Source organism: Theropithecus gelada, chromosome 6 (assembly GCF_003255815.1).
Source record: "Theropithecus gelada isolate Dixy chromosome 6, Tgel_1.0, whole genome shotgun sequence".
NCBI lineage: Eukaryota > Metazoa > Chordata > Mammalia > Primates > Cercopithecidae > Theropithecus > Theropithecus gelada.
Genome location: NC_037673.1, coordinates 124,822,807 through 124,838,781, shown reverse-complemented (window position 1 = coordinate 124,838,781; position 15,975 = coordinate 124,822,807). Strand labels below are relative to the sequence as shown.

At 35.8% G+C, this 15,975-nt stretch overlaps 1 protein-coding gene across 1 annotated transcript in view; it reads left to right on the top strand.

The window, feature by feature from the left end:
* The window catches only part of FBN2 (fibrillin 2), a 270,471-nt gene that overhangs the window by 148,913 nt on the left and 105,583 nt on the right, over positions 1–15,975 (top strand). Inside the window, exons 12-16 of the mRNA XM_025388372.1 lie at positions 6,195–6,314; positions 7,227–7,352; positions 8,244–8,366; positions 10,355–10,477; positions 15,724–15,876. Coding sequence (XP_025244157.1) covers positions 6,195–6,314; positions 7,227–7,352; positions 8,244–8,366; positions 10,355–10,477; positions 15,724–15,876 — 645 coding nt within the window. The remainder of the gene's footprint in view (positions 1–6,194; positions 6,315–7,226; positions 7,353–8,243; positions 8,367–10,354; positions 10,478–15,723; positions 15,877–15,975) is intronic.

Sequence of the window (15,975 nt, the reverse complement as noted above, 5' to 3'; positions counted from 1 at the left end):
AAAAATATATATGTGTATATATAAAACATATCTTTCTCCCTGGCTGAGTTCTGAGCCAATTGAGGGATAGCTAAAGAACCCATTTCATATGGAGTTCTAAAATTTTTGAAAATTAAAGCTGTGTGTACTGGCTAGGCTTGCTTAGTTCAAAGTCTTAAAGAAGTTGGTCCTGATCCTAAGATGTACTCCATGTTTGCACACGCTAGTCAAAGCTGGGATTAATACTCTCAACTTCGGATCCATGTCAAAAAATCCAACTATAATTTCATCTAGAGCCTTGGTTTTTCCAAGTAGATTTTTGGTCCCCAGGTGCCACTTGAATATTTTCTCAAGTTTTCCCAGCCCATGTACCCTGTGTTGAAGAATAGAGGGATTCTAAGCACTTATTTCTAAAAGGCAAGGAGGACAATGAAGCTCTTAAAGGTATGCTGTAAAACGGCCACAGAGTTCCTCAAACAATACCTTATATCGTAGGTTTTCATGACTCCTAAAAGTCTGTAAGCCCAAGAAGACAAGGCTATATCTTTTTCTTGGTTAATCATGATGGATGTGTTGTGCAGATTTTTAAACTAGCTTTATTGTGGTTTAATTGACATATATACATATGTAAAGATTTTTCATGTAAAGATTATTTCATCACCCATGTAATATGTATACATTTGAAGCATATAGCTTGATAAGTTTTGATGTGTGTATACCAATAAAATCATGACCACGATCAGATAATGAACATATCCATCAGCCTCATAAGGCTTACTTTTGCCCATTATCTCTCTATCGTGCTCCTCCTTTCGTCCATCCCCAGCCCCGATCCTGTCCCCAGGCAATCTCTGATCAGTCACTGTACATTAGTTTGCATTACGTAGAATTTTATATAAATGAAATCATACTGTTACATATATGCCTTTTGTCTGATTTCTTTTACTCAGCATAATTATTCTGTGATTCATCTGTGTTATGGGAATAAATCATTTATTCCTTTTTTGTGGAATAATATTTTATTGTATGGGTATAGCACAGTTTATTTATATATTCCCATGTTAATGGGCACTTACTTTGTTTCCAGTTTCTAGCTATTACAGATAAAGCTCTTATGAACATTCATGTACAAGTGTTTGCATAAGCATTTTAGTTTTGGTGTATACCTAGGCGTGGAGTGGCTGGATTATGTGAGAGGAATATATTTAATTACTTACAAAACTGCCAAAATGTACTATTTTACATTTCTATCAGCAGTGTATGAGAGTATCAGTTACTCCATAACCAAGCCAGCTCTTCATATAGTCAGGTTTTTCCATTTTAGCCATTGTAATAGGTATGCAGGGGTTTCTCATTGTGGTTTTAATTTACATTCTCTAATGATTCACATAAAAAGATGTTGACCATCTTTTCATGTGTTTATTTGATCTGACACTTTTTTGGTAAAGGGTCAGTTCAAATCTTGGTCCATTTGAAAATTATTTTCTTATTGAGTTTGGAGGGTTCTTTGTTTATTCTGGATATAAGTCCTCATCAAATATATGATTTACACATGTTTTCTCCTAGCCTGTGGCTTGCCTTTTCTTCTTGTAACATATCTTTTGAAGTGCTGAAATTTGTAACTCTGACAAAGCTTTATTTATTAAACTTGTTGTTTTATGGATCATGCTTTTGATGTTGTGTCTAGGAAATCTTTGCCAAATCTAAGGTCACAAGGGTTTTCTTCAGTGTTTGCTCCTAGAAGTTATCTAGCTTTAGGCCTATGACCCATGTTGAATTAGTTTTTTAATATTGTATGAAGTTTATTTTTTGTAGTATATTAATAACCATCACCCTTTGTTGAAAAGACTGTATTCTGTCTATTGAATTGCCTTTGCACGTTGTTGAAAATCAGTTGCTCCTATATATTGGGTCTGTTTCTGGACTCTCAGCTCTGACTCACCCACTTAGGAGCTTGCTGCATCCTGCTGGGGTTCCCCCTGTCTGCACCATGGTCTGAAAACCCTCTTAAAAGCCATAAGCTAAAATAGTCATGATATTCACTGTGTTTGTTTTCCATCTCTTAGGAATCTATATTTTTTGTTGCCCGACGTCAAGTTTCTTGAAAATCATGATTTCTTATACTTTGTCCATTTGTTTGTGTATTTGAGGAAGGAGAATAAATCTGTCTTGGCTGGGAACAGAAGTGTCCCCTATTTTCTTAGTGCAAAGATTGTGGAATGAAAAAATGGGAACAATAACGCCAGCTGGTAAATTTTTATATAAGTCTAGGCAAGAAATTATGACAATAATGATGTAGGACTACAGAAGAAAGGATTCAACAAGTGCTTGGGAGGTTAATCAGTGGAATCTGATGACAGATTAGTTGTGGGGAGTCAAAGAGTAGAAAACTACAGTGATACACAAGTTTCTGGCTGAGCAAAACTGGACATAGAGTGGTGTTGTTAACATGTATAGGAAGGTGCAGATTGGGAGAAAATAGTTGTTGAGTCTTTCTTGGACATGCTGAGTTTTAGGTGTCTTGGGTATTTAATTATAGAGCTCTAATGCTAAGAGGAATGTCCAGGGTAGAGTTACAGATTTAGGAGTCAACAACACACAGGTGGCCCTTAGAGCCATGAGGATGAATACTGTGTCCCAGGCTGAACAACAGGACGAGTGAAAAGATAACAGGAATACTACAGCTGGAATCCTATGGAACAGCCACATTGAAGGCCCTTAGTCTAGCTCAGCTCAGACGCACCTTGTTCTAGCTCACAGTGTTAGAGAGATAGCAAAAGAGAGAATTATATTCCTGAAGTTAGGGAAGGGCACACTTTCAAGAGAAAAGTAGTGTCAGGTGTTAAATGCAGTAGAAAAATCAAAGGCAGTGAGGAAAAAAAATCTGTTTGATTTGGTAATTAAGGGGGTTTTATTAACTTTGAAGAGTGGTTTTAGGATGGTAATTGAGTCATTTTGAGGTTATTTTATTTATTCATAATATTAACATACATATGTTTCATTAACTAGCTTAACCCTAAATATCAGATTTGAGTTCAGGTCTTCCATTAAACAATATAGATGAGAGGCCAGGTATAGAGAGAGTTAGTATCATAATTTTGCCAAAAATGTCTAAGTACACTATGATTATAAAAGAAAATATGGGCCAAATATGATGTTTTGGAAAAAACAATCATTTTCAACTAGGTACAGGGCTACAAGGTCAGAGTTATTAAATTAGGCTTAGCTCAAATTTTGACTGCACAAACCTAGAGGGTATCATTCAAAGAATCTATATGAATGGTACGCCCTATGGTTGTACACTATATAACCATATGCAGCCTACCTAGCTTAGCTGATACCACCTGATGTTTCTTTAAGTGATAGATATATCTCATCATTTAGCCCTGCAAAGTTAAAGCCCCAGCAGCAGACTTGTCTTTCTGACTACTGTAATTCATAGAAACATAACTTAGTAATGGAGCACATTTCCAGAAAATGAGTTTTAATATTTTTAATCCTATCCTCTAATGTCAATTTTTGATCACTTTGAATGTATAAACAACAAATTGAATTTGTAAACAACACATCAGAAAAAGTGAAGAGGATATTAATTAACTAACGCTTTAAATTATAAGAGCCCAAATAACACTAGTAGCTATGTCAACTGCGCTAACGTTTTGAGGAATAACAAACTGCCATTGCTATTTGGGAACTTTTATGAGATACCTAATGAAGCAGTATAACTTGAAAGGCAGTAGATTTATTAAGGGATCAGTGACAAAGAAAATAGAATTGGATCTATGTTGCTGTTATGAGAATTGCTCCTGATGCCTGAAAACAGTTATATGTCCCCATTATGTTTTTCTCTCTTTTTCTTGAGAATTCTACTTTAAAATTAAAATTTGTAACTCTCCTAGTGTCTGTATAAGTCAAACTGCTGTTAGCAATGGTTTTAATTCAGGTCACTCTATTTTGTAGTAGTAAAAAATAATTTAAATTTCTATTGGACTACAGGTAATCTTCGAGCCCTTGCAAATATATATATATATTAAAAAAAACATTTTCTAAGTTGGCATATAAAGTATTTTTCAAGGGAAAATGTTTCTTAACCATATAGTAGTATTTGAGAAATTAACAATTTTGATAATCAACATTCTCCATAATTTTAAAATTTATTTTAGGAGGTTAAATCCCATGAATTTTGCTTAAAAATACACATCCCCGCAGTGAAAACATAGGAAGAAGTCTTAATGTACAGACCGTAGTATTTAAGTACTTTCTGTTCCTGTAAACAAGACAAAACGAACATGATCAGTTGGAGGTCCAGGACTGTGAGACTCAGAATAAAGAGGAGACATGAAATGTTCATTTCAGAAGTTGGCAGTGGTCATTTGTGATTAGTCTAAAACTGAAAATCCCAGAAAACAAACAAAAAACAACAAATGGGTTTTAAAGTCATATGGAATTGTAAAGTCACTAATTGTTTTTTTGGTGATTGTTTTCACCAAAATTAAGTGAATGATTACATCTTCTCTGTGCACTAGACTCTTGATGAGTCCCTAAGGGGCTTAGGAGACAGAAGTGAATTATGGCTGTAATGGCAGAATAGCTGGCAGAGCTGCCATAGTAACAAGGAGCCTTAGGAGCAGACTCTCCAGGGGAGAAAACAGTCCTGCAAAGTGACGTGACTTTCCTGAAACTACCTAAAGAGAGGGGAGTGGATGTGTGGTTTCTCATGTTCTTCAAACAGAGCTTTATGTTGAGGCTTCTGTAAAGATACCAACTACAAGACGTTTTTAATTGTTGCGTTTCAATTGTGTAACACAAAATTGAAGTGATCTTCAACACTGCTAACTGAAGGTGGTATTTCGTATTGGAAAGTCTATTTATTATACTTGATATGCTTGCTAATGCTCTCTCTCTTTTCTCATTTTGCTTCGTTCCTTTGGCTCAGTAGAATTGATGGTATCAACCAAAACTTTAAATGTAAGTGAGTCTTCTTGGACTGAAGGGGTCCTTGGATGGATGGAAAAGGATTTAGTCCTGTTATTCTTTGTTGTTTTTATTTTATTTGCTATGAAGTTTATTTCCATTACCAGAAAGGGCTTAATTGCGTTCAGTCTGAGTGTTTACATAAATGAAGTTGGTGGGTTTGATACAGTACAGTTCCTCTTTTAAGAACATCTGTGAAAGTAGGAATCTGCTTATTAAAATGGTAAATCTGTGAACTGATTTTATTGTTATGTTCTCCAATTTAGCTGAAATTGTATATGTTAATGGCTTCTACACGTATATGAAATGGCAAATCATTATGCCCTCACCAACTAACCAGGCTTTTAATTTACAAGGATTGAAAATAATATTTAGTGGGCATTGCTGATGAATTAAACTTCTTATACTGGCACATGTGATTTCTCTGGGATTTAACTAGTCCAGACTGTTCAGTCTGTCATTTGGTTTTTCAGCCCCTGAATTCTGCAATGGGTTTGCATTTAATTAGGCTTTAGGAGACCTTGAAAGGAAAGCATGACTTTCTCACTTTTTGGTCACGACTAGTAGTTGCATAAAACTTCATTTTATGCAACAAATTTCTGTGCCAATTTTAGGATCCTGAAGAAAACTGAAACTGCTGAAAAAAAATAGGCTTTGTTTTAATGTTTTCATTTTCTACTCCCTCATGTTTTTTTACTTCAAAATATTATCCAAGCTTTAGTGTATATGTAGTTTTATACATAGATGAGTTCACCAAAAAAAAGTTATACCAAAGACATTCCATAATCCATCAATCTCTTTCTTTAAAACTAATAGCAATGACAACATGTAACATAAATATGTATCTTCAGAATCCTTTCATTGTTCTTCTGACACTTTACTAAGCCTTAGAGAGGTTATTAACTTGCCCACAGTGGTGTAAGCAATAAGCATTATAGCCTATTTCTCTTTTCAGGGCCCATCCTTTTAATCATTGGCCATTACTCCAACTGAAAAATCTTTAATTTTTGATTAAAGCAAATTCCCATGGTACTCTCTAAAAGGTGATATTTTTGTAAATCTTCAGACTGGCCTCTGAGTGTATTTGAAGAAAGGAATTTTCATTCATTTATAAATACTTTGCTATTTAGACTATTACCACTGACTGGCCTTCTCTCAAATTTTAGAGGGCTAAATGTACTTTAAACAAACCTTTCTACAAATGGAGTGAAGTCTATAATGGTTTCTTTTGCTGCTCACAGATGTTGATGAATGCACATCAAATCCCTGCACTAATGGAGATTGTGTTAACACACCTGGTTCCTATTATTGTAAATGTCATGCTGGATTCCAGAGGACTCCTACCAAGCAAGCATGCATTGGTAAGGCAGTTTGCTTTCACATATGAAAATGTTCCATGAAATATAGTGACCAAGGCTGTTGAGGTTAAAAGCAAATTTATTAAAACATGGAATAAAATAAATGTTGTTACATTATTACAGATTTATTTATAGTACCCTCAGAGATTCTCCTTTTAAACATAAACACTGTTTGCATATGTAACCCAGGCAACATGGTATCTGGCTTCACAAAAATTCAGTTTATCTTCCTTCCTTAGATCAGAGCTTCCTTTCTCCAAATAACGTCAGTAACCTTCTCTGATTAACTGAGTTTAAGATTTATAGTCATTTTCAACTACTGTTTTCTTTGAATCCCACACATAGTCCAACACCAAGTCATGCCTGGTCTTTATTCATAGCTTCAGTGCTACACCCACCACCCTGGTCCAAACGCGCTACCTCATTGCTGATTCAGCTCAGAATTCTTTTACCAGATGACTGCCTGTCTTCTTTTTCATTTCCTATTCATCCACAGGTAGTTGCTTGAATCAAATTCCCCGCAGTTTTCATTGTATTACTCTTAATCTAGAAATTCTGTAGTTACTTTACACTTATCCAACATCGTGTTCTGACTTTTAAGGCCTTCATCCACTCTGTCAAAAACAGCCGCAACCACTAATTCCAGCTGTCTTGCCCACCCTTTCTTAGGCTTACTGGAGACCCTCTTTTTTTTTTTTTTTCTCCTTTCTCTCTTCAGCTACTATAAGAGCTGTAAAATTGCTTGCACCTACCTATCCAAAAAAATTTAAAAAAAAACCAAAAACTGCTGAGAGACAGAAATTTTGCTAAAGAAACAATATGATTTTGAATATTTAAAATTCCATTTCTTATCTTACTGTGTTTATCTGTAAGTATTGTAAAAGAATAATGTTTGGCCATTCTCAATCTTCCTAGATATTGATGAGTGCATCCAGAATGGGGTTCTTTGTAAAAACGGTCGATGCGTGAACACAGATGGAAGTTTCCAGTGCATTTGCAATGCCGGCTTTGAATTAACTACAGATGGAAAAAACTGTGTTGGTATGGAAATTGCCTGCTCCCTTGCAAAAGATTTTAAAAGGATATACATTTTTATTTAGAACCATATACTATTTCCATGAAAGCTCACACACCACGTATGTGAGATCTTCAGGTAACTTAGGTAAAATGTAAATGCATTTAATATAAGACTGTTAAAGCAAAAGGACAGGTTTTTTGTTGTTGTTGTTGGGGGGACAGGGTCGGGAGAGAAATGTTATAACAATGAATAATTTACTGCTTCTGAAAATTTCCTGTGTGTTACATGTTAAATTGTAAGTAACAGTTGTTCTTCATAAGTTTAGACGATTACTAGTCCCTACTCTATTTCAGGTATTGGGGTTACAACACTGACAAAATAGAAAAGGTCTTCCCATCCTCCACTAACTAGAGGAATATAAAAATGCTTGACATATGCAGTACACAAATCTCTAAAATTGTGGCCTGTGATGTCTAGCAGTGCAATGGATACCAATACACTACAGAAATATTGTTTACAAAGCAACACATCATATTCATCTACTAATGAAAGTCCAAATCATTCCATTTGCAGTGAGGTCTGCCATTGCCTTATTTTCTTATAAAATAAACACTAAATTATATTATCTTTTTGGTATACAAAGTAACACACTACTCATGGTTTTTGTGGTTTTAACAGGAACGAAGCACAAAATTTATTTAATTCTTTTTCTTTATATCCGTATACTAAAGGTCCTTTCCACTCTCCACACTATTTTCTCTCATTCAGTTGGCGTTCTTTTTTTTACAAAAACTAAAAACCATGAGCACGTGGCTCATTTATGTAGTGGAATTTGACTGGGGGTTGTTTGTAGAAGAAGAAGGAATTAGTTCCCTCAAGGCCAGTGTTCAAAGTCCCTCTCTCCTCTTCCGCAGATCATGATGAATGTACAACTACCAACATGTGTTTGAATGGAATGTGCATCAATGAAGATGGCAGCTTCAAGTGCATCTGCAAACCAGGATTTGTCTTGGCTCCAAATGGACGTTACTGTACTGGTATGTGTGGCTTTCAGATAGGAAAGTGACCATGATTGAAACCACCTTTTTTATTTGAATGAACCATGGAAGAATTACTTCAGCTTCCTCGTGTGGCTTTCATATTATTCCCATTTCTTGCTAATTCAATAAGGCAGATGTCTAAAGCTTTCTAGAAAAACATACATTGTGGTCTAGGGAACAGTAATATCTTAACAAAAATAATAATGGTATAGGAAAAATTAAGGGACTGACAGATTGGTTTTAGCAAGTCTTGTGGAAAACAATGTAGAAATAATTTCTCTCAACTGCTTGGCTGAATAAAAAAGAAGAAGAAAAAATCTTGAAAGGTTTTTGTTTTGTATGCATTCTCAGAAGTAGATTTTCCACTGTCATTCATTGTGGGTTTAGTATTACATCTTTTCCATAAAGCTAATATACAGATCATTTGTAACTGTATCATTATCTAAAAATCTTACATTGATTTAGTGAAGATGTCTTAATATTGCAATTAATTATTTTGTTTATGAAGCCATTTTGAAGACCAACCTCTAGTGATAACCTTAATAAGCTAAAGATGTGCCTCTTGGAAATAAATGAGACCTTATTATGTTTGTACTCACAATTGGAATTTAATAAAATGGAATACATTCTGCAGCTTCTACTTAGAAGCAAATTTTTCTTTTTCTTTTTAAAATTAATTTATTTTTGAGACAGGCTTTTGCTCTGTCACCTAGGCTGGAGTGTAGTGGCACAATCTCAGCTCACTGCACCTTTGACTCCTGGGCTCAAGCATCCTCCCACGTCAGCCTTCCAGGTAGCTGAGACTTACAGGCACGTGTTCCCATGCCCAGCTAATTTTGTTTTATTTTTTGTAGAAATGAGGTCTCACTATGTTGCTTAGGCTGGTCTCAAACTCATGGGCTCAAGCAATCCTCCTGCCTCAGCCTCCCAAAGTTCTGGGATTACAGGCATGAGCCATCGCACCTGGCCAAATTTTTGTTTTTCTTTGTTTCCTTCTTTAAAACAAAATTAACTCCATAAATGATGTTTTGCCTTCAATTGCACAAACTTAATCTAAGTACCAGATAAGGATCATGCTCAATTCCTATAATTTCAATGAATTGCAATGAAATTCTAGGGACAGTAGAAATTAAAAAATTGAGACTGAATTCTTATGTTTCTGAATAACAAATAGATTTTTGACTGTCCAAGGAGGAGGAGTACTGTAGTTCTGATGGTTGAACTCACGACTGGGATGTCATCTCAGGGTTAGCTGATTTGGATCTAACACAAGATAGAAAATTGCCATTACGCTGCAGTGTGTAGAATTATGTTACAGTATGTGACTTTATTTCAGCCTTTTTAAAGAAACTTCAGTATACATCTAAAGATGAGTTTGACCTCACCAGTTTCTGCTTTCTGGAAATTAGTTCTTATTAATTATTTAATTACAAATGTTGTGAAGATTTTCAGCATTCCTGAGTCGGCAGCTCTGTGTTTGAAGTCTCCTTCATCTTTTGGGGAAGTCATTTAATGCTGGGTTACATTTGATAAATTCAAGTGGATTGAAAATTAAAAGACATACCTCAAGTTATTTTGTTATTGTGAAATGATCAAATGAATATCAGCATAGGATCTACTTATAGTTAAAGTGTCTGTGTGTGAAAAAAATTACAGAAATTTACCTTAATTTTTAAAGAATTTGTTTTACTTAACTAATTTGAATTATTTAACATTAAATGGGATCACCAAATAAATAATGAAAAAGAAGATTGTGAGGCTTTTTTTTCCTCAATGGGTAAAGTAAAGCAACTTTTACTGTCTTTCTGAAATGTGTTGAAAGGATTGCATTTGCATATAATATCTGTTACCACACTTATTTGTTCTTCACAAATTATAAAGTTATAAACAAAAGGTTGGTAGTATTGAGCAGTGGCAGCAAGTAAACCCTGTAATAAAGTTATATTTACCCAGTAACTACTTGACTTCTGTCACCCACTGCGCAGATGTTGATGAATGCCAGACCCCAGGAATCTGCATGAATGGGCACTGCATCAACAATGAAGGGTCCTTCCGCTGTGACTGTCCCCCAGGCCTGGCTGTGGGCATGGATGGACGTGTGTGTGTTGGTAAGTGAATCATTTTACAATGGCCCCACTGTGCAAAATGATCTTTGAAAAGCCGACAGAGATATTTCTATACAATGGAATAATATTCACTATAAAAAGAGTACATACTAAAACATGGATAAACCTTGGAAAGATTATGCTAAGTGAAAGAAGCCAGTCACAAAACACCATACTGTATATGATTCCATCCATGTGAAATCTCCAGAATCGGCAAGTCTGTTGAGACAAAGTAGATTCGTGTTAGGACAGAGAGGATGGGGGTGGTGGGAGAATGGGGTGGGAGCTAAAAGATATTTTTGAGGTGATTAAAATGTTCTAAAATCACCTGTAGTGATGGATAAACACATCAGTAAATATGCTAAAACTATTAAATCGTACACTTTAAAGTGATGTATTCTATGATATGTAAATTATATATTAACAAAACTATTTTTTTAATGGGCAGGAACCTCCAGATAGCCCCCTTCAGAACCTTCAGAAGTCTCTGATGACATGCAAGTCAAAAATGCTGGAGAAGAAAAAAATATATTTTTAAACCAGCATACTTGATAGTATTAGATAACTGAATCCTAAACACAGTGCATTTCAGTTTTATAATTAATAACAAATAAGATATGTAATGGGAATTATAGTTATAGATAAGTAAACTCTTGGTTTTGCCCTAACAAAACTTAAAATATAAATATTGGACTTACATCAAAAGCTCGAAATGTTTTTAGTTACTCCTCATCACCATGCAACTAGCTGCAGAAGCAAGAGAATAAAAAGTATGAGCAAGAATATATATTTTATTCTAAGCCTTTCAGATTCCTCCAGGATACTTTTGTCAAATTGATCCCATGAAAATCAGTCAGAAGTACAAGGCCCAGCTTTGAAGAGGCAGGCAAAACAGAAGTGTCACTGGTGTTTGGGAACCCCAACAATATATCCCAATGATAAGGATAGCAGAATGAGTGGTAAAAATACATTTATGCAGTTTTCTCTCCAAAAATGCTTTCATGAGGCTTCTAGGGTGAATTAGCCATTGTATACCCTCTATTTTTCATGTTGTACAGTAACACATAGAAATAGGATTTCAAAGTATATTTGAGAGATACAACATTCTTAGACATAGTTAATACTTTACTCCTACCGATGAGAATCAAAACATTTGGATCCCAAAGGTGGAGGAGAAACAGTAGAGAATTCGCAGATGGAAATAATCTGTTCACTCAAATTTATCCACTCTATCCAGTCAAAGATTTATTTCACCCTACAAAGTGTCAGCACTTTGTTCAGGGATATTTCAAATACAGCAACTGGAAGAATATAGCTTCTTCCTGTGTACAGAGCTAAAATATTTTCAGTTGCTTTAATATATTTACTTGCTTTTTTCCTTTACCTAAATGATTCTGTTGAGATCTACCATGAGTACAAAGCCAGTTTTGGAGGGAGAAACTATTTTTCTCTTAAGTAACCAACATGTGATTTGTTGCTAGGAATTCAGTAAAACATAAAATTTCATTCTCTTGTTCACATCCAGGAAACACATTGGAAATTGTCATAAAGCCTCCTCCAGTTTTTCATCATTGTGGTCATTTAAACTTTTTAAAATAAAAACATTATTTGTCATGTGTATAAAATTATATATTGTTTCTATAATGTGCTAGATGTTTTCTTCACATCTTTTGACTTGATGTCACTTTTTAGACCCATTGATTCTTTAAGTTTGAGATGAGGCCTGGCGCAGTGGCTCATGCCTGTAATCTCAACACTTTGGGATTCCATGGTGGGCAGATCACTGGAGCCCAGGAGTTCAAGACCAGTCTGGGCATCATGGTAAAACCATATCTCTGCAAAAAGTACAAAAATTCACCAGGTGTGGTGGTGCATGCCTATAATCCCAGCACTTTGGGATTCCGAGGTGGGCAGATTGCTTGAGCTCAGGAGTTCAAAACCAGTCTGGGCTTCATGGTGAAATCTTATGTCTGCAAAAAATACAAAAATTAGCCTGGCATGGTGGCACATGCGTGTAATTCCAGCTACTTGGGAGGCTGAGGCAGGAGGATTGCCTGAGCCCTGGAGGTGGAGGTTACAGTGAGCTATGATTGTGCCACTGCACTCCAGCCTAGATGACAGAGTGAGACCCTGTCTCAAAAAAAAAAAAAAAAAGAAAAAGAAAAAATAAATGAATCACTGTTATGAAAAACTATTAGGATAAGCATTTTAATTTTAAATCTCTTTTTTGTTTGTTCATTTTTCTTCTGTAGATATTAAAGATGTGTTTGGGTTTTTTTTTTTTTTTTCAGTGTCAGGTAATTAGGCTACGATTTTAACTAGTATGTTGAAATACAACTCACCAGCAAGTTTATAAACAAAAGACAATCATATCTTTATCTTTCCCATTCATTCAAAATTTATTTTTAAGTTTATTCAATGATGCAGTTTAGTAAATAAGGAAGAAAACTCAGGCCACATGATAACTACTGAATATTCTTAAGTGACAAAAAAATTCTAAGATGACAGCAAGATACAGGACCTCTCTGTTCCTCCTTTCCTCTTTTGTTGTTTTGAGAATTAAATAAAGCTTTGAATGGTGTGTAGCACATAATGAATGCCCACTAAGTTAACTACTATTGATATTATTGTTATTAAATTAGAATAGTGGCACCATGTCTAGGTCATAGTCTTAAGAGTTGCTGCTTTAAGTTATAAATAAAAGCTGATATTAAAGAAAGAAGAATAAAATAAAGTTAGCATTTTGCATCCATACATATTTTACTCATGGTATGTAGAATCTGCTAATTACCTGAGGAAATTTTAAATCTTTCCATTTTTTAAGAAAGAAAAGGCACTGGGTATGGTGGCGCATACCTGTAATCCCAACACTTTGGGAGGCCGAGGCAGGCGGATCACCTGAGGTCAGGAATTTGAGACCAGCATGGTCAACATGGCTAAACCCTGTCTGTACTAAAAATACAAAATTAGCCGGTCGTGGGGTGTGCACCTGTAATCCCAGCTACTCGGAAGGCTGAGGCAGGAGAATCACTTGAACCCAGGAGGTGGAGGTTGTAGTGAGTCAAGATCATGCTAGTCAAGATCACTCCAGCCTGAGTGACAGAGCAAGACTCTGTCAAAAAAAAAAAAAAAAAAAAAAAAGAAAAGAAAGAAAAGGGAGGGAGGGAGGGAGGGAGAAAGGAAGGGCATGCAGAAATCTGCTAACATATGGAAAAGGTGCATTTAGGTCCAGTCTGTCGCCAGAGCATTCGTGTGAGCATATTCTGATGGTGCTACTGGTATTGTTCCTCTTATCCTATCCTGTGTACAGTGGTTCAGTTACATTTGAATAGTATACTATGAGCTAGGTTGCCAGTTTGGGGTCTTTGAACGGGAAAAGGTCAGTAGGGAGATAGTGAGTTATCTCAATTGATTGTTCACAGTATCAGTTACGGATAGAACTCCTTGTTCTACTTTTCCTCCCTTCTCACTGCTGCAATTTACTAGTCTTAGAAAAAAAATAGAAGAGGGAAATAAGGTGGTCACCACTTTTTTTAAGTACTTCAGGGGTGTCCTAGGCACTGTGCTTAGTGCGCAACAAATATACTTTCATTTACTATGCAAACTGTATCCTTATTTAATGAATAAGGAAGATGTTAAGTAATTTATGTAAGATCATCTTGTGGGGATCTGAACCTTGGGAAGTTTATGTCCCTAAAACCCACACATAAGTTATGCTACTTTCTTTGTCATGAAACTTCTGGTGTTGGGCACTCTAAAGAGATTAGTTCACCTGTAATGCAAACTACCATATATAACATGTCTCACTCTTCCAGTGAGCTCCATGGGCCTTTTATCTGCTTGCTTCTAAAAATTCTGCATGGCATATGCTCTAAACCCAAAAGCAGAAATAACTTTGGCTGTTCATGAATGCCTTCCAAGATCATCAGTAATGCCCAGAGAACTCACAAAAATCATAATGGAAATCATGAACCATGTTGTATTTGTGCAAATTTGCCTTCAAGTGAAATCTGTGCTTGTGTGTATCTCAGAGGATACACTGCCAAACTCAGCCACAGCAGAGGCAGCACAGGGTTCTCTTGAGTTGACTCCTTAGGGATGGGGTTGGTGAATCCCATGGCCTCCTTCCATTTAAGCACACACGTATCTCATTTTTAATGCAGCCATAAATGTTTTAATCAAAAATGCCCCCAGGTCATAAGAAATTACTGGATGACCATTTTGCATAACAAGCAGATAAAATTTTTTTCCAACAAGTTGTGAATAGTTACAGGTATTTATAATAGAGGTGATCTCTGGTAAAATTGCCAGGTCAGTATACTGCTTAAAAATTGTACTGGTTCTTTGCCCTTTATGATCTGAGTTTTTTATAGTTCACCGTTTACTGTCTCATAAAGTTGTAGGATATTTTATGAGAATTAAGAGAGAACTAAGCAGAATATGCTTCTTTGGGGTATAGCATTACTTACTACAAAGAGGAAGAGTTTTGGAAGTCACATAAACCTTGTCTGAACCCCAGCTCAGGCACTGGATATTCAAGGACTTCAAACTACATAGGTAGCTGTGAACCTCGTCTTCCTCATCTATAAAGTGTATGTAATGACCACTCCTATAGAGCTATTGACCTGACTGTTCAATGAGATAATGTCTGTAAAGCAATGAGCACAATGCCAAGAGCACATATGGTAGTTAACTATTTTTATAACTGGATTTACTGAGTTTCTGAGGTTAAAACAGTCACAAGCAGTATCCTGGGGGTTGAAAAGAAAGGCCTCCTAACTCGGAAAGTGGGAGTAAGAAATCTCATGCCCAAGCAGTATCACCTTAAGGTAGATTAACTTCATTGCACTTCATTGTTCATGAGAACTTCCAAAATTGAAATAAGAAGTGTCATTTTGAATATAGCATAGGCAGTGATTAGAGCTCCAAGTATTCTTTATAATTGTGGAAATATCCTAGGTTCCATGAAAGGTTTGTAAGAATACATTGGACAATGGATACTGTGTAGCTCATAAAACTTACTAAAGAAAACAAACTAGAGTCGGTGATATGCATCCGTTCTTTTCCTCACTCAGAAAACATTTGTTGATTTCCTAACACTATTAGATGCCAAAGATGCACAATAAAAGTCTCAGATGCCCTTGAAAAGCTTCCAATCTAGTGGCCACTTAGGTTAAAAGAAGCCTTCTGTTTCGAAATCTGTTTGTCTCTATCACTGCCTCAAGTCATTGTTTTTGTATATTCTTTAGATACTCACATGCGCAGTACCTGCTATGGAGGAATCAAGAAAGGAGTATGTGTGCGTCCTTTCCCTGGTGCAGTGACCAAGTCCGAATGCTGCTGTGCCAATCCGGACTATGGTTTTGGAGAACCCTGCCAGCCATGCCCTGCAAAAAATTCAGGTAGTCATATGTGCCATTTTCAGAGTTGATAAAGAATCAAGAAATGCAACCTTAGATGTTTGGCCAAAGAGAACATCAGCTCTTAAGTGTTTCATCATT